The following is a 20,000-nucleotide window of genomic DNA, read 5'->3' as shown; positions in this document are numbered from 1 at the left end:
GTTCAAATATCAACACAAAAATACAGAAAAAAATAACAATAAATGTACAATCAAAACAAAAAATGCAGAAAATATACATTGTTGATAGTGTCGCTCTGCAAAATTAGCCAATCTACAGTACAAGCTCACAACGTGTGTGATGCGACACATTGTGGCTTTGTAGATCTGTTATTTTTGTACCTGACAGACAATAAATGTTTAGCTTTAGACATTATAGGCATTATAAATATCTCTGGTGGTTTGAATCCCCCTTCGGCTGGCTGGTGGATATTTGTATTTTTCTTTTGGGGGGGGGTATCTAGGACTGCTGCACTTACTTCCTGGGAGGGAAGGAGATGGAAAGAGAGAGAAAGTAATTGTCAATCTCCAGAGGAAACCTTAACCAGTTTGAACAGCGCAGAACACAGCGGAGGTTATGTGATGATGACGAAGGAGATCAATTCAACACACTTGATTGTTGAGAATACTTTAGAATGCAGCTCTTTGTGTTGGTGGGGCCACTGTAAGCGACGCACGTCTGCTCTTTAAGATTTCAGGGCATAGAGACAGTACAGCCTTTAAAAAGAGGCGGGGACCGTGATAAATTACTTCTACAGAGAGAGGCCTTTTGGATACACACAACACCCCAAAGGCTTAAATGAAGAATTGTTACTTGGCTGTTTTATTTATCATATATAATTGTTTTTCTGGGTACTTTAAGGTGGTACAGTTTTTATGAAAGTATTTTTTAAGACAATATATTTGTTAGGTACATTAAACACTGTGTAACAATGTGTAACATTCATGTGTGTGGCCTATAGTCTTAATACACTTCACAGTGTTATACTGTAAGTGTGTATTTGGTTCCTATATGTATATATATATATAATCCATATAGGGTCTCTCTAATTAAACTTTAATTAATGTTTTTCTATTCCTATTTAAAAATTTTGTAACCTTCATATGCTGTAAAGTGATTATGTGTATATATCTGAGACTGTCTTTAGAAATGTGTGCACTTATTTAGCGAGCTGCGTTGCTGCGGCTGGGTCATGAAATAAATAAGAGAGCCTAAAAGGACTTTCAGTGAGTGCTGGTGATTTATGATTTACCTGTCCACTATGCAAGCCTCACACGCTTATAGCGCTGCTTCTACATTGGCAAAGAGGAGCTGTTTGGAGGATCCGGTATAGTTCTACTGTAGGATAAAGCATCTATGATGGAAGGAAGAGAAGGAGAGACAGATATGGAGAGAATAACTCTCTCTCTCTGTCTCTGCCGTGACACCAACATAATCCTTCCTCTTCTGCTTTCCACCCTTCCTTCCATTACCATAGATTTGTTACTGTCTATTTACCCGAGATCTAACCTCCACTTTAATCCTGTCCTCCTTCTCTCTCTCTCTCTCTCTCTCTCTGTCTCTCTCCCTCCCCTAGTGTGAGCTATAGCCTCAGTATTATCCCCGTTACCTGCTAACTGCTGGGATTATGTGCTACTGTTTGGCCCAGAGTGTCAACCCTAGCATGACCTTAGTAACTCAACACATATCACACACACACTTTCTTCTTAAAGGGCTACACACACCGTGATCTCTCTAAAAACACACAGCAATCTCGTTTCACATGACAATTTAAAAACAGAATAGATTAGAATAAAAACGCCCATATTTTGGTTTCAACATAAAATTAAGCTGAAGCTGAGAATCAGTCTCCCGCAGGTAGCCGCCCTAAACAAAAAGAAACATGCCGTAGTTTTGGGGTTGAGATCGACTGGAAGCTGTGTTTTGTCACTCGCCTCTTTAATTTGACGTTTTCAATGGAAGTGACACGTTGCTATGTGCATCACGGGACTGCAGGGAGCGGTGCATATTATTCACATATTCATTGTAGCCAAGGTTTTCCTTCGTTTATCATGGTCACATAGCAACGCTCACTACAAACTAACCCTAACCCAAACTTACAGTTCCCTTAAACTTGCTCAAACCTTTTTCCCCCCTTAAAAAGCGCCCATCACAGTGTCTCAGTATAAACATTTAGCTGGTTTTGGATTGGCATTTGCCATCTGCACTTAGCGATGATGGAGCGTCAGCTTGCTTGGGAGTGGTGGGCGACTTCGATTCAAAATACAGTGGGATTAACTCCTTAGCTCCACAATCCGTGGCTATAAGCTAGCGAAAATAATTACTTTTACATGCTAGATATCACAGTTACAAGGCTTGTTTGGAACAGGAGGCCTTTTCACACATCACAAGACCAAGAGAGCTCTGGTACAAAAATAGACAGTTGGTGCCCGTTTTGAATGTTGACAGACAGAGCAGTTTGTGCCAATATGCTGGCCAAACATCAGCATCAGTCAGTACATTTCAAAAAATGCATTGGCAGCCAACAATAACCTGTTACACCGCATCTACAGTATGTATGCTGCAACAATCACACTTTGCTTTCAATTACTGTAAATATAGCTATCACAGGCGTGTTTCAAACTGGGAAGACTCGGGCATGCATGTTAGGAATTTTAGAAAGTAAATTACTTGTAATAGTAAACAACTGGTATCGGCTAGTGTTTGTCGTATTGGACAGTAATACTATTATATTCATGCTTTAATATACTGTAAGATGTTACGCACCAAATTCGCACCTAAAGTCCTCAACTCCCTGGACAGGATTTGAATCAACTGCAGAAATGCACTCACCATTCTCCCTCACCTGCAGCACTAAAGCCCTTAACCCCCTGACCTCTAACCCCTAACCCCAGGACCCTTAACCCAGGCCAACCCTTAAGCCCATTCACAACAACAATGCAGTGACTGCTTTAAAGAGAATAGTTGGAGGTGCGTTTGGTGATGAGCTTTGTTTAGGCTAAATACAGCTCTCTGAGTGAAAGAGTTTAGGACTCATTAAGAGGACTTATCTCACACACACACCATGAAAGTTCACACATCAACACATTCACACATTCACACACACACAAGCACACGCACACACACACGAACGCACGCACGCACGCACATACACACGCACACACATACACACACACACACACACACACACACACACACACACACATTCTTGAGGAATGCACATGTGTGCACACACATATGCACTTACGCATGCGCTCAAGCACATCACTCGCTCACTGCGTACACACACACACACACACACACACACACACACACACACACACACACACACACACACACACACACACACACACACACACACACACACACACACACACACACACACACACACACACACACACACACACACACACACACACACACACACACTCTCTCTCTCTCTCTCTCTCTCTCTCTCTCACTCACTTATTCACATTCTAGGGGCACATGCATACTCACATACACTGAGGCGCGCACACACACACACACACATATTCTAATGGTTGTTTTGATGCAGTATGATGACATCATGATTGTCCCGGTGTTGACACAGCGTCTTCAGGAGGACTTTAATTGGCTGGATCATCATGAAGTGATGTCATACTGCCTGCCTCCGCCTTCATGCTCTACTGACACAACTTTTAACCTGCCTGTTAAGCCATCGAAATGATTTAAAACAGACTTGCTCCATCACAGGTTTTTCTTTGCCACAAAGTTTCCATTTATCATTTATTCACTCTTTGTTTCATTACATACTGAATGTATTCCCTTTTCCCCACCAATAAATTGGAAATAAGCAATATGACTGTGAGCAGGTGCTCGCTCTAGTGAGCGCATTCTCAATTTATCTTTCCCTTTTGGTTCTGTGGCTCTGTGCTCCAAAAGTTAGACAATCTTTCCTGTCTAAACTGTCCAAACAAATGATTGTGGAAAATGAAACGCTATCCATCATGGTATAGTAGGGTGAACAGGTTATCAAATTAAATGATTGTCTCTCCGCCAGGCCGAAGGCGTGGCAGAGACTACTTTAGCACCCTGTCTGTCCGTCCGTCCGTCCGTGAGTGTGTGTGTGTGTGTCCGTGTGTCTGTTGTTATTGTTACTACATTGTTATTGTTACTACTGTATCTCAAGCAAGTTTCAAGTCTCTGCAAATAGATTTTTACACTGTACTGAAATGAACATAATCCAATGGTTTCCTCAAACGTCAAACAAACCATGGTATGCATTGGAAAATGGTCGGCAGTAATGTCAAGCGTACCATGAGTCCTACTACATGAGCTAAACTCTAGATTGGGACCAAAATGATGTCCTTTCCTTTGAGTCCCCAAAGTTCAAGCGAATGCGTCAAGGAGTCTGGTGACTCCAAGGGTGGAAAGCGAAATTATTTCACCTGGAGTTTAAAGACTCGAAGAACCCCTTGTGATCAGAGTTGGGGTTCATTTGGTTTTGATATTTCTGGCCCTGTGGTCGTGGGATGACGTCTAGCCCCGTCTCCGTGGTTAAGGCAGTGATATTTACTGGTGGTCTTGACTCACACGAACCCTGGTCGTACACACAGACCCACACAGACACACGCATGCATACGCACGCACACGCACACACACACACACACACACACACACACACACACACACACACACACACACACACACACACACACACACACACACACACACACACACACACATCTCAGAGTGACGTGGTGCCTGTGGTCTCCGTCTGGTTCGGCAGACACAAACACACAGTGTTGCTCATGTCGTTTTACACCCAGAGAGCATAGTTATGTAAATAAGAAAAAGGTGTGTGTGTTTGTGTATGTATGCGTGGGCATGTGTCGGATATGCCTGGGTAATATAATGGAGGCATTTGTTCAATGACCTTTCACTGACTGTATGTTTCTGTCTGTCTGGTCGTAAAATGCACATGTTTCACTATCATGAGAGGACTGAGGCCTGAAGACCGCATGTCTCTCTACCTCTTAAATCTCTCTCTTTCACTCTCCCCATCTTTCTCACTCTTTATTTCTCTCCCTCATTCTCTCTTTCATGCTCCCCAGCTTTCTCACTCACTCTCTCTCTCTCTGTTTCTCTCTAGCTCTCCCTCATTCACTCTCTCTTTCACACTCTCCTCTCTCTCCTCTCTCTCTCTCTCTCTCTCTCTCTCTCTCTCTCTCTCTCTCTCTCTCTCTCTCTCTCTCTCTCTCTCTCTCTCTCTCTCTCTCTCTCTCCTTTCCGTCTTTCTTTCAGGTTTATTTGTTTTTAATAATTCTGTCTTTTCCGTCTCTTTCAGAGTGACCAAGTTCTGGTTTGGTGTGAGAACCACAGACGCTGCTCACAGGTAAACACACACACACACACACACACACACACACACACACACACACACACACACACACACACACACACACACACACACACACACACACACACACACACACACACACACACACACACACGCACACAACACACGCAGTAGGTGGGCACAGCAGATGAGTGTGCAATGCAGTTGCCAGATTTGTAACACTAAACACACACCCAATGTTAGATGTCCTGTTACACCTCCACAGTGTTTAGGCCTGCTGATTATATCCGTCTCCAAAACAAATTAACCCCTATACAGTAGATTCCTCTAAACAACGCCTTTTTTTGATTGTGTCACGTTGTCAATGCATGTGCAAATGGTTACATCACAACGTGTGATGTGGGCACCCACAAGAAACAGGCCCACCACACCACAGGCCCCTTCTGCACGCTCATCCATAGGCGGGAGCAGTGGTGTTAAGCAACTAAAGTACATGTACTCAAGTGCTGTACTTAAAGGGATATTTCACTTTCAAAAAAACTTTTGCTAATTTTATCGTCTACTCAGGCTTTTGTGAGCCCCCCAGACAGTTTTTAAGTTGCTTGATTCAGTATTTAGATATTTGATATTCATTTTATCAGACACGCCCCCTTCCTATACAAACCCATGGTAACTTCAAACTCCATTTTAACCATGTTAGATTCATCAAAAACACCCGTCCTTGGTTTTGGTGCCCCCCTAATACGTGAGGGGGCCGTGTTTTTTCAATTACTTTTTTCATTTATTTTTAATATTTCTTTTGGAAAATGAAAAAAATAAAATACAATAAAAAAATAAAATAAAATAAATGAAAAAATGAATCGAAAAAAACACGGCCCCCTCACGCATTAGGAGGGCAGGGTGAGTCACCAGAACCAAGGACAGGTGTTTTCGATGAATTTAACATGGTTAAAATGGAGTTTGAAGTTACAATGGGTTTGTAGAAGAAGGGGGCGTGTCTGATAAAATGAATATCAAATATCTAAATACTGAATCAAGCAACTTAAAAACTGTCTGGGGGGCTCACAAAAGCTTGAGTAGACGATAAAATGAGCAAAAGTTTTTTTGAAAGTGAAATATCCCTTTAAGTACAATTTTGAGATATTTTTGGGCGGTGTACTAGCCGCCCCTATAAGTGGGGTTGGGACACCTCATTAGTATTAGTTTCCTGCACTGTGATTGGCCCATTAGTAGACCCCTAGCTGTACTGTGATTGGCTGGCTCCAATGCACTTCCAAAAATAATTTTTTTTTGGAAGTGAGCTTCCATCACTATGATGACCACTGTGATGACCACACCGCCCACTTCACACTGGGTGTGATTTTTGGGCGGTGAAACCGCCCCTATATGTGAGGTTTGGATATTTGCACACCAACTCCTGCGCTGTGATTGGCCACCAGTGTACCCCCCTAACCCTGCACCGTGATTGGCCAATCACAGTCTATTCAGGACTGTGATTGGCTAGAGAAACATGACACATGTGCATAGCCCTATAAATAGGACTATGCACTTAAAAAAAACACATTTATGTTTTTTTTTAACACATTCCATGCCAGAGTTTAATCTCATAATGTACTCACCAGTGCCAGCGTTTTATTGTTGTTTTTTAGTTTTTTTCATGTCGCCACAGACCTCGCTAAATAAGTTAAAAGTGCACGTTCATTTGGTTCTAAACACACAGCGGATCCGTGAGAAACGGCGAGCGAAAACAGTTTCCAAATCCGTGCCGCCATCTTGAAGCTACAGCCGAGCAACGGTAAACAGTGATCAGCGAGGAGAAAAACAACAACCAGAGAAAATCGAGTTTTAAACAGGATCCCAGACAGGAAGCGGATACGATCGAAAAAACCGGAACCCGAATAATTCCGTTTCCGACCGGAAACCGGAAACGAAAATGGATCAAAAAAATTCGGAAAGTGCACCTGGGGCACTTAACATGGGAATCGGCGGTTCGCGTAGATCTACGCGACTGGCACGCTGCGGCTTTAAATAGGTTCGCGTAGATCTACGCGACTGGCATGCAATGTGTTAAGTGAATCACACATTGTGGGTGGAAAGGGTATTAAAAAAAACACATTATTCTTTTAAGTGAGCTTCCATCACCGTGATGACCAGTATTGTGATTAGCTAGCAAGACACCGCCCACTTCACACTGGGTGTGATTTTTTACTTTACTGGACTATTTCCAATTTTCAGTACTTTTACTCCTACTCCACTACATCTCAGAGGCAAATATTGTACTTTTACTCCACTACAATTATTTGAAAACTTTAGTTACTAGTTACTTTGTAGATTTTGATTATCATTACAAAACATACATTACCCACTTCAGCCCTATATACATTTTTGCCATTTGAAAATAGCCGATCTACAAGCTCACAATGCGTCGCGATGCGACGCATTGTGAGCTTGTAGAACTGCTATTTTCAAAATAGTTTTTATACATTTTGAACTTGTGACATTCACAATGTGTACTTTCTACTTTTGGTACCTTAAGGACATTTTCATACCAATGCTTTTGTACCTTTTCTCAAGTACATTTTGAATACAGGACTTCTACTTGTAACAGAGGGGCGGCGGCAGTGGCTCAGGGGTAGAATGGCCGGTAGTTCGATCCCGGCTCCCCCAGAGTTAATGTCGAAGTGTCCTTGAGCAAGACGCTGAACCCCTAATTGCTCCCAATGAGCAGGTTGATGCCTTCGGTGTATGAATGTATGGGTGAATGTAATGCACAATCTATGTAAAGCGCTTTGGATAAAAGTGCTATATAAATGCACCATTTACATCTAACAGAGATGCTCAGAGAATACATTGCAGTATTGATACTTTAACTTTTTTTCCACCACTGGGCGGGAGAAACCAAGTTGAGCGTGACGTGACCAGGGTTTGGCACAGAGTTCAGTCATCGCATCGCTGAAAACAACTCGTTCTAGAGAGGTATATAGACTGTATACTGTTGTAGGTACAGTATATTAGGGCTGCAACTATTTTCTTAGAAATTCTTGTATTGATTACATTTTCAATTCATCAAATAATCGCAAAGCGTGTTTTTTTCTAAGGATGTCAACGAATGAATGCGAAAGATTTGATTAGTCTGATTAACCACTAAAGCCCTATTTTACGCTTCATCGCACAAAGGAGTTGCACAAGAATAGCAAAGCTGCAAGCTCACAATGCGTCGCACCGCGACATGTTTTGAGCTTGATTGCCTGTTTTTGCTACTTTTGCTATTGTATTTTGAAAAAGAAAGATCACTTTTTGCTTCTGTCTATACAGTGTCAGCATGTTTTTGTATCCTAGCAAGCAAGCTAAGAATTGTTTATAGACCTAAACTAAATTTGTTCTACTGCTCACAATGCAGAAGTGCAGACATTTCCAGACCATTAATAAGCAGAAAATAAGTAGGGGGAAAAAAAATGATGATTGGACAATAAATGGATCACAAAGTGGACATCCAGGAGAGAGGGATTAGATGTCACCAGTAAGGTACACACATTCAAGAGTGCCCACGCACACACACACACACACACACACACACACACACACACACACACACACACACACACACACACACACACACACACACACACACACACACACACACACACACGCACATGCACATGCACATGTACACACGCGTGCGCAGCACATACACAATTTTTTCCCTTCTTTTCTTTATGTAATCCCTACCACATGTCTGCAGTAATAGTAAATGTTTTGTTTTTAGTTAAAACAGCCTCACCCCCCACCCGTGCCCTGTTCCACCGCCCAACCTCCCCGGAGCAAAAATTAGCCCCTGTTTATTCATTTTACACAGCCTGCCAGCAGACCTCAGTCTGTGCATGCGTGCATGCATGTGCATGTAGCATGCACAAAGGGTATGTGTGTCCACGCGGTGCGTGTGAATTCATTGTTTAATTGGAACGGAGTTTCCTTACTGTTTATTTTTAGCAGCCAGTTCTGTCCACTGTTATACGCTTGACTTTCTTTTATTTTACAGCTTCTTGCGCTGTAACATCCTGAGTGTTTAAATGTAATTCCGAGCGTGTACACATGGAACCAAATGGACCCGTAAAGGCACTATGGGTTCGATTCCTCTTCTAGCTCAGCGCTTCTCAATCTTTTCAGGCCGCAACCCCCCAAAAGAATCATATTTGAACTCGGGACCCCCCACCCTGACAAGCACTTGGAATTGTAGGAGTTGAGGCATTACATTTTGTTTATCTCGGTTCGAAAATAGCCGATCTACAAGCTCACAATGCCTCGAGGCGCTGTGAGCATGTAGATGTGCTATTTTCACAATTTCTGCAGAAACATTCTTTTCAGTGAACGAACGATTTCAGTCACGTTCACGGCAATGATCCGTTCAAATGATTCTTTCAAATAATTTGCTCATGTCTAGTGAAAAACATCTCAACCGCGCCGCTGTCTGTCTGTCTCGGAAACAGCCCGATGAACGAATCGATCATGAGCGGCCCATCACTACTTGGTTGTCTACAGACACCCTCCCCAGACCAAACAGTAGGAGTTGGCAGTGTCAAGGACTATACAAACACTGGGGAGGATTGTCAATGACTAAATTGGGGAGAAGAGTTGATCAAACAAAAAAAGAAAATGAGAAAGATAGGGACAGGTAATTGGAGCAGTGTGGTACAGAATGGCAGACCCTGGTAAACTGAGAGGGGAGTGTGTAGAGAATGCCAAAGTGACACATTGGCAGAGAGTATGTTTCGTGTGTTTCAGTAGGAAGGGTCATGGAGCTTAACCCAGTTATCTGTGCAACTGACCTCATATGTCAGATGAACCCTGTCTATCAGCAGAGAGAGGATGTGTGTGTGTGTGTGTGTGTGTGTGTGTGTGTGTGTGTGTGTGTGTGTGTGTGTGTGTGTGTGTGTGTGTGTGTGTGTGTGTGTGTGTGGAAGCGCATGCTGCACGTGTGTGTGTGTTTGTGGCTGCGTGTCTGGAGGTCAATAGGGGTTAATGTCAAGAGCGGCCTGCTCCATTAAGCCTTGCATGCCATCCGTACCAGCACCTGACCTCACCACACTACCACACTGAGAGAAACAACCACTCACACACACACACACACACACACACATTACACCTCGCCTCTCTGTCTAGTAGTCTATCCACGCATCCTTTCTCTCTCCTCATTTCTCCTCCTGAATGATGTTGTCTGGAGCTGACAATTTAAACACATTGGCCCTCATTTATCAAAGTGGTGTAGACTAAATAATGGGCGTTTGGCGAGATCACCACAATTGTCTGCATTTATCAATCTATCGTGACTTTGACTTCAGCGTACGGCCCGCTCAGATCTCACGTCTAGTCTTCGGGCGTACGTAGGCTTTGGCTACACCCGTTTGTTCCATCGTAGACATGCCGAGCAGCATTGTCTGACCATCTGACAGGCATCTGGACACATGTATCCACTCCAAAATATATATCTACCACACTAATAAATATAACATTTTATAAAGGCACATAATGGACATGCACGCCTATTTTATTGTGACAATGACAAGCAATTAAAATCTAACATAGCCTGTTTACAAGTTAGGTGCTTAATCATTCACTGATTTAAACAAACTGCTTTAACAGTCATTCAGTATAAGATTGCAGATCTGGCTGCATTGTCTGTTTGAAAATAGCAGATCTACAAGCTCACAGTGCGTCGCGTTGTGAGCTTATAGATCTGCTATTTTCAAAATATTCGAGCGCTTATGTGAGAGCATTTTTTGGGAATCGGGACCGGCGCAGCGCCGCCGCTGTAATCTTTTCATTGAGGTCTCCAAACTTACATACAGTAGCGTGTCCTATGGAGTTATGTGCAACCTGGGTTAAGGTTAAGGATATAAATCCAACGCTCCAAACCTGTGCCCAGCGCAGGTAATCTTCACGCTGTGGATTTATTTGGGCCACCGGGAGATCGGAGATATAACCATCAAGCACACACCAGCCTTCATCCATTAAGGTTTATGCACTTTAACTAGACAACAAGGGAGAGGGGAGATGCCCCGGACCTTCATGGGCTATAATGATAAGTCAAGGTGGACTGAATTTAATCCGGCGGGACGCACCGCGTTCAGCCGTGCCAGCATTTCCGACAGCACTCTGCAGTGCGTGCGTGCGTGCGTGCGTGCGTGCGTGCGTGCGTGTAGTCGGACGCAGACATGAAAGGCAGCAAGGCGGGCGGGGGAAACTCTTTCTTATTGGCTTTCCATAAGTTGTTTGGTCGTATTCTGGTTCTTCATGTCGTAAAATTGGGGCGTTTCGAGAACATTTAAGGGTGTTTAGGTCATTCCTGGGCTCAAATATAAGCCGGTTTGTACACTCCATTGATAAATAAGGGCCATTAACTCTCGTGTCCCTATTTTGGGCATGTCATTTTATGTGAAAATGTATTTATTTCATTAAAAAAATAGCAGATCTGCAACTTTGTGAGCTTGTTGTACGATGAAGTATATAAGTAACAAAGAGAGACAGAAAAAGAGAACGATAAAGGAGAAAAAGAGACAGCAAGGGAGTGAATGGAAGGATATTATCCAATGTAATATCAGGTTTATAGTTATATTATCCAGGTGTGTGTGTGTGTGTGTGTGTGTGTGTGTGTGTGTGTGTGTGTGTGTGTGTGTGGGTGTGGGTGTGGGTGTGGGTGTGGGTGTGGGTGTGGGTGTGGGTGTGTGTGTGTGTGTGTGTGTGTGTGTGTGTGTGTGTGTGTGTGTGTGTGTGCAGTGCACGTGTGTGTGTGTGTGTCATAGACTGGGTGTGTGTGTGTGTGTGTTAGCAGCAGGCTGTCATCTACGGCTCTACAGCAACGGCAGTCTCAGCTAAAATCAACACAACTTAGACAAAGCTTCACCACTGTGCAAACTACAGCCACTGTTAAGATACACATCGGTGCCATCTGGGCACCAGTAGATTTCTCAGTACACCTCTCAGGATTACAGTAGATTACTTATTAACCAGGTGACAGAGAATTTATCACTTTCTTGACAGCCAGTGTATAAAGACAAGCAGATGTGTAAAAACAATGTCTATATGGCAGGCGAAACAAAAAAAATCCCTTGTGGATAATAAAGACATATAATCTAATCTAATTATGACTATAGAAGAATGAGTGTGTAGCCCATTTGTGTGTTTTTCCAAATTACCTTCAATTCTCTGATTCATTCTATTCTATTTTGTTCTATTATATTCTCTAATAATTTGTTGTGATATAGCAGAGAATGAAAACCCCTACATCCTGACTGCATTGCGACGCTGAACCGTGCTGCTAGAGCTCTACCTTATGGCCAGTTAGTGTTAGCAATCACTAAACCTCTCTTTATGGTAATGGCTTCTTCATAAGAAACAGATGACTACAGAGACAGGGAATGATTCCCAGTGGTCGTTGGGGTGGGGGCGGGGGGAGAGGCTTTTGTTCTGCAGAATCAGTGTGGAGTGATTTGATACAGAGAAACAGGGAGATACAGAAATGTTCATAGAGACGGTTACAGGGAGAAGAGAAGAGAAGAGAGGAGAGGGAGAGTTTGTGTGTCCTTGTTTTCAAGGATTTTCTTTTCTTTTTTGATTGTGACCACAAAGTAAATTTAAGTCCAATTAGCATAATTTACCCCCCGTGTTAGGGCCATCAACCCACAGCTGTACTACATTTTCATTCAAGGCTGCCATACTGGACATGATATTATAAAAGACAAGCTCCCACCCCCCCCACAAGGAATTGGAGGAAGCCATGGCAGATGTGCTGTGAGTCTTATACAACAAATACTGTGGAATAACCACCTTGATGGGGGAGAAAGGGAGAGACGTGGATGGAGAGGTGGTGCTCTGCTGTCCCTTCCGCTGAGAGAGATGAGGTCTTTCTTATAAAAACACACACACACACACACACACACACACACACACACACACACACACACACACACACACACACACACACACACACACACACACACACACACACACACACACACAGGAGCAGTATTAATATGGAGCAGGTGTCAGTGAAGGTGACGACTGAGAAGTTCCAGTGCCAAACAGAGGAACAGAAGTGTATTTATCTCTCTCTCCCTCTCCCTCTGTGCCTCATTCATCTCTCCTTTCCTCCTTTCTTATCTCTGTGGTCTTCATTCTAATCTCTGTCTTTCTCTCCCCTTCCTCTCAACGTTTCCTCTTGCTCTCCCACCTGCAATATTGCTCCCCCTGTCTCTCCTTCCAACGTATCTCTTTTCTTTTTCCATCTCTACCCCCTCCCCCTAGCGTTTCCATTCCAACCCATCCATGATCCCTCCACCTGTACATCCTGCTCTTCCTATATATACTTTACTCCCATTTTTTAATCCGCTCTCCCTCTTCCAGCTGGTGGTTTGGTACTGTCAGGTTGAGGTGCGTTTGATTTACTGTACCACGCACGCGCCAGCACTAACAGAGTGCTGTCGGAAATGCTGGCACGGCTGAACGCGGTGCTTCCCGCCGCATTAAATTCAGCCCACCTTGACTTACCATTATAGCCCATGAAGGTCCGGGGCATCTCCCCTCTCCCTTGTTGTCTAGTTAAAGTCACACACAAAAAAAATCCAAGGCTGTTTTGGACCGCCGGGTGTATGGGATAGAGAAGGCTTGACATTGGGATACATGGAGAAACATGGCCGTCGATTTATGACCTCCGACCACTGAGCCATCCATTTTTCTACACTTCCTCTCACCCGTTCCCTCCTTCCTTCCTCCATATTGCTATCCCACTGTAACCCCATTTACTCTGGTTTTCCCTTCAACGCCCCTGCTCACTTCATCTCTCTCTCTCTCTCTCTCTCTCTCTCTCTCTCTCTCTCTCTCTCTCTCAGTCTCTCTCTCAGTCTCTCTCAGCATCTCTTGCCTCCACCAGCCAACTTTAGTTAGCGCTCGCCGCTTCGCATGCATTTCCAAACGTCTGCTAAAACGCTAACCTGCCTTTTTAAGGGGATTTGGGAATTTGTTCCGCTACTTTTCACTCGAGCACTGTAAAGCCATTTTTGACTGCCATGCATGTGAATATGGATGAGAAAGAGCGAGAGAGTGTGTGTGTGTGTGTGTGTGTGTGAGTGAATTGGTTATGCATGTTATGTGTGTATGCGCACGCTTGAGGTCATTTAAAATCTGAAACATGTAGTGTACACACACGCCATCTGAAAAGCCCTGCGCTGTCTGTCATGCCTTTGTAAATGCATTCAGCCGGCACGTATCAATTACATAGAGTCAGGAAAACACATTAAACTTGGTTAGGTAGTTCAGGACACAGTCTCAATTAATTTCATATTCTGTTCCGTGTTTATTTTCCTTGTAAGGTGTATTTTTACACGGCCAACGTGCATAAATCACCCTCAGAGTAAAACAGCTAATTTCACTCACTGTAAACGTGTCGGTTGAATGAATGTACTGTGTTGATGCTCTGGAACAGGAACATGGCAACTGCATCTCTGTTGTTTATATCCCCACAAAGATAATGACCACACAATGATCGGCTCAAAATGTCTAATTAATGATTTCTTTACATTTCACTGACTTGTAAGGAGAGCAAACACATCTGGTCTGTGACTGACTCCCTGTGAGTCCCTCCCTCTCTCTCTCTCTTTCTCTCTCTCTGTGTCTCTTTCTCTCTCTGTCCCTCTCTCAACTCTCTCTGGACTTTCTTTTACTGTTTGTCTTTCATCTCCTCTCTTCCTTTTCAACTGACACTCCCCCCCACCCCTCCACCCTCACTCTCCATCCATCCTGAAACCACAATGCTCCCTCGCTCCATCTCTCATTTCCTCTCCTCCCTTTCCCCCAGTGTGGCTGTCATCCCTCTATCGTGGCAGGTGAGGCCATGAAACAGCAGGACAGACAAGAAATGGGTGGGGGGGGGGAGAGAAATGGGGTGCGTACGCACGTGTGTGTGTGTGTGTGTGTGTGTGTGTGTGTGTGTGTGTGTGTGTGTGTGTGTGTATAGGCACTTCTCAAATATCAGTGTAATCAATAATCTCACAAACACATCCATGTGTAAACACGCACGCACGCACGCACACACGCACGCACGCAGCCACGCACGCAGCCACGCACGCACACACGCACGCACACACGCAGCCACGTAGCCACGCACGCACGCACGCACGCACGCACGCACACACACACACACACACACACACACACACACACACACACACACACACACACACACACACACACACACACACACACACACACACACACACACACATACATGCACACCGTACACACAGGGTCATTAATGTCATTCATCAAAGCATTAGGGTGTTAGTTTCTCAGAGTGTTAAACAGCAACATGTATAACCTCTGATCTATGCAGTGTGTACTGTGCCTCACACACGCACACACACACGCACGCGTGCACACACACACACACACACACACACACACACACACACACACACACACACACACACACACACACACACACACACACACACACACACACACACACACACACACACACACACACACACACACACACGCGCGCACATAACTCATCATTCGGCCCCAGAGGCCAAAAGGTGTCTATTTCGCTTACATCTCTTCTTCCATACTGTGTGTGTACACTTGCTGAATGATTTACAACATAGCAGTGATGCTGGAATGTGTAAGGTGTGTTTGGGGGTCAAATCTGTTTGGTGAACCATGTCACACTAGCCCGTACCCGGGGGGTGTACGCACCCAAACTATGTGCAGACTTGAGAGTGACAGGGTCGCAACTGGTACCACAAGATCTCATAGCCTGTGGCAAATATGTTAATACACAGCTTGAATTTTGTCGGCTTCAATCAATTTGAATATATACCAGCCCACTTTTAAGATATACCAGTCCACTGATGAGAACAGCCACTTAAACTGTGTAAAAGTACCCGTCTGCCCTATTGGTCATCGTGTCTGGAGATACTGTGGGTTCTTGCCGACACAATTGATGAGATCAGATGCTTTTGTAATTAAAGCTTCTGCACTTTATTGATCACACACACACACACACACACACACACACACATATTGGTGCATTAAGCCTGCAGTATAATAGGCAGCGTGTAGCCCAGCCTTGCTAGGACTTGCTACAGTTTAAGCCATTAAACCCGGGAGCGCATTTGTGTAACCACCTAAACCATTATTTTATACTTTGTCTATTCAAAAATAGCCGCGCTATGAGCTTGTAGATTTGCTATTTTTGAAAAATCGTGAAAATGTGTGCAAATCTTTGAATACACATATATTTAAAGCATTATTTTTAAATCTTTAACTCAAATCTTTGCTTCTGGGGGTCCCTGGAACAAAATGTTTTAAGATGGGGGATGGCGGCCAAATAGGCCATTGACATGAAAAGGTTTGAGAGGGTTTGAGAACCACTGAAAAAAAAAAGGTTTGAGAACCACTGATATAGTAACATAAGTTTTTCAGAAAACTGTTAGGATTTAGAAGACATTTTGTAGAATCGGAACCTCAGGCCTTAATGGATTAAATAAATACATTTAAATAAAAGTCCTTCATGACTTTGCATTGTTGCACTGGCTCTTGTCTCTGGTGTTGTGCATATCCCTACTTATATAGAGGAGAGCACAATTAGACAATTGGAAACACCTGCTGATAATTCAGTGAGCATTCACAGAAATGCTAATAAACAGCTTGCATTTTGGAAAAGGGAAGAATTGGCTTCCTCACTCCCTTCATACGCATGGGCATACTGTTTGAAGTTAGTGAGAAAGACAATTCTTCACTTAATCCATTAGGACCGGGAAAGTATCTGTGTAATTTTTTAGATTAAAAAATAGCAGATATACATGATTACTCAAGTTGGACAGATGTTTCCTCATTTTATAGTAGGATAGTAGGATGTCCTCCCCAATATTTGTATTTAATTTTTAATGTATCAACAAATCGATTCTTTAATATAGTTGACTAAATGAATGGGTCTGGTGTGTGTCAGTGAAGGTGACGTCTGAGATGCTCCAGTTCAAAACAGAGGAACAGAAGTGTATTTATCTCTCTCTCTCTCTCCCTCGGTGCCTCATTCATCTCTCCTCTCCTCTCCTCCTTTCTTATCTCTGTGGTCTTCATTCTAATCTCAGTCTTTCTTTCCCCTTCCTCTCAACATTTCCTCTTGCTCTCCCACCTGCAATATTCCTCTCCTCCTTTGTCCCCCTTTCTCTCCTTCCCACTCTTTTCTGTTTCCGTCTCTACCCCCCCCCCCCACACACACACACACACACACACACACACACACACACACACACACACATTTCCATTCCAATCCCTCCATGATCCCCCCACCTGTACATCCTCCTCTTCCTATATACTTTGCTCTCATTCTTTAATCTGTTCATTTTTTGGACTTGTGCTACCCTCTGCTTTGTTGTAAACAATACAGAAAATAGCCAATCTACAAGTTCACACAACGCTGCGAGCTGAGAGACCCTGGTAGAGAACAGCAGAAGATGGGAGGAGGGGAGGGGAGAAGATAGAGAAGTAGAGAGGGGAGGGCAGGAGAAGAGAGGAGTCAAGAGTGGAGGGGAAGAGAAGAGAAGAGTGGTTAGGAGAGTAGAGGAGACAATAGGAAAGGGGAGAAGATAGAGAAGAGGGGAGGAGAGGAGAAGAGTGGAGTCAAGAGTGGAGGAGAAGAGAAGAGAAGAGTGGTTAGGAGAGTAGAGGAGAAGAGAGGAAAGGGGAGGGGGAGAAGATAGAGAAGAGGGGAGGGGAGGAGAAGAGAAGAGAAGAGAAGAGAAGAGAGAGAGGAAAGGGGAGCGGTATGGAGGAGAGGAGAGGAAAAGGGAGAAAAAAGAAGAACAGAGGTTCAAGAGGGCAAATGAGAGGAGAAAGAAGACTCCAAACATTTGGAATAGAGGAATGGATCAAAGTATCAGTGAAAGAGAGAACGGGGAGGATAGAGTGGATCTCAGGGGGGGGGGGTGGGGGGGGTGGTATGATGGGGGCGTTTGGGGGGATTTGTGAGCATAGTTATTATAGCATCACACCATGAAGAGACCTCTGGGAGCTATCCCGCAGAAACACACACATCACACCTCAGGATTTGGTTACAATTGTGTGTGTGTGTGTGTGTGTGTGTGTGTGTGTGTGTGTGTGTGCGCGTGTGCATGTGCATGTGCGTGTGTGTGCGTGTGCGTGTGCGTGTGCGTGTGCGTGTGCGCGTGCGCGTGCGCGTGTGCGTGTGTGTGTGGAGCACCTACAATACATATGTCTTTTAGTATTCATGTACAGTACTGTGTGTGTGCATATAGGTATGTGTATGTGTGTATGCACATGGGGTGTATGTGCATGTGCGTATACTGTGTTACTTACTTACTTAATCCTCTTCGTCCCTAGTGGGACATAAGGCTTTAACGATCTGCCTCCATCGGGACCTGTCTTGTGCTGCATGTTGTGCCTCGCCCCATGTCAGGTTCATCTCCTTTAGCTCGGCAGTCACGGTTCGTCGCCAGGTTGTTTTGGGCCGACCTTTCTTCCTTTTCCCTGCAGGAGTCCATCCTAAAGCGACCTTAGGGATACGATCCTGGGCCATTCTGAACACATGACCTAGCCATCGAAATCGGTGCCGTTTTATCTCTAACACTATGCTGTTGCACTTGGTCACCCTGTGTAGCTCTTCGTTGGATATCCTCTCAGGCCAGAAAATGCGGCAGATTTTCCTCAAGCATCGATTATGGAAGGCATCGATTTTCTTCATATCCCTTATTGTGACTCGCCAGCATTCAGATCCATACAACAGTACTGACTTCACATTGCTGCTGTAGAGTCGGATTTTGGTTCTTAGTGTGTACTGTTTTGACTTCCAGATGGATTGGAGCCTAACAAAAACACTGTGAGCCTTCCCTAGCCTTGCTCTGATATCCTTTTGTGTTGCGTTTTCTTTGCTGACTAGACTTCCCAGGTAGGTGAACTCTTCCACATAGTCAAGAGGGAGCCCGTTCACAGTGACTGGTACACCTGGAGTGGCATTAAAGCACATCACTTGTGTTTTAGAGGTGTTGATGTTCAAGCCTGTTTGTAGGGCAAACATGTTAAGTCTGTCAGTTTTCTCCTGCAGATGGGTATGGTTTGAGGAGAGCACCGCAAGGTCATCGGCAAAGTCAAGGTCTTCGAGTTGGGAAAACAGGGTCCACTGGATGCCTCTGGGTCTGTCGGCTGTTGTCTTCCTCATAACCCAGTCGATGGCCATCAGGAAGAGAATGGAGGACATGATACACCCCTGTCGTACACCGGACTCCACTGGGAACCATTCGGATGGTTTACCATTAACAAGGACACTGCATTGGAAGTGACGATAGAACAACCCCATCAGTGAGACCATTTTGGGGGGAATTCCATATGATCCCGCGATCTTCCACAGGGTGTCACGGTGCAGGCTGTCAAATGCTTTCCGGAAGTCGATGAAGTTGATGTACAGTGCGGTGTTCCATTCTATACACTGCTCTATGATGTTTTTCAAAGCAAAGATCTGGTCTGTGCATCCCCTCTCCCTCCTAAATCCTGCCTGTTCGTCTCTCAGGGTCTGATCAACAGCGGAATCAATTCTGCCAATTAGGATCCTGCAGAAAACTTTTGATGGTATCGACAGCAGTGTGATCCCCCGCCAATTGTCGCAGTTCTGCTGGTTTCCTTTCTTGGGGATTTTGACTATCAGGCCCTTGTCCCAGTCTTCAGGTATCGTTTCCTTCTCCCAGATGTTTCTGAAGAGGTCTGCGAGCACCTTGCTTGAGGTATTAAGGTCGGCTTTCAGCATCTCTG

General features: G+C 44.3%; 1 protein-coding gene across 2 annotated transcripts in view; it reads left to right on the top strand.

The window, feature by feature from the left end:
• anos1b (anosmin 1b) overlaps positions 1–20,000 on the top strand; it is a 60,417-nt gene that overhangs the window by 9,917 nt on the left and 30,500 nt on the right. For both annotated transcript variants that reach the window (XR_013933250.1, XM_080429984.1), the window contains exon 2: positions 5,169–5,216. Coding sequence is in view for 1 of the 2 variants with exons in the window: in XM_080429984.1 (XP_080286110.1) it covers positions 5,169–5,216 (48 nt within the window). In the remaining variant the exon portion in view is untranslated. The remainder of the gene's footprint in view (positions 1–5,168; positions 5,217–20,000) is intronic.

The sequence above is a fragment of the Gymnoscopelus braueri genome (genome assembly GCF_963280865.1).
Source record: "Gymnoscopelus braueri genome assembly, chromosome: 6".
Lineage (NCBI taxonomy): Eukaryota > Metazoa > Chordata > Actinopteri > Myctophiformes > Myctophidae > Gymnoscopelus > Gymnoscopelus braueri.
Note: the sequence above shows the minus strand (reverse complement) of the source record. Positions and strands in the feature narration are given on the sequence as shown.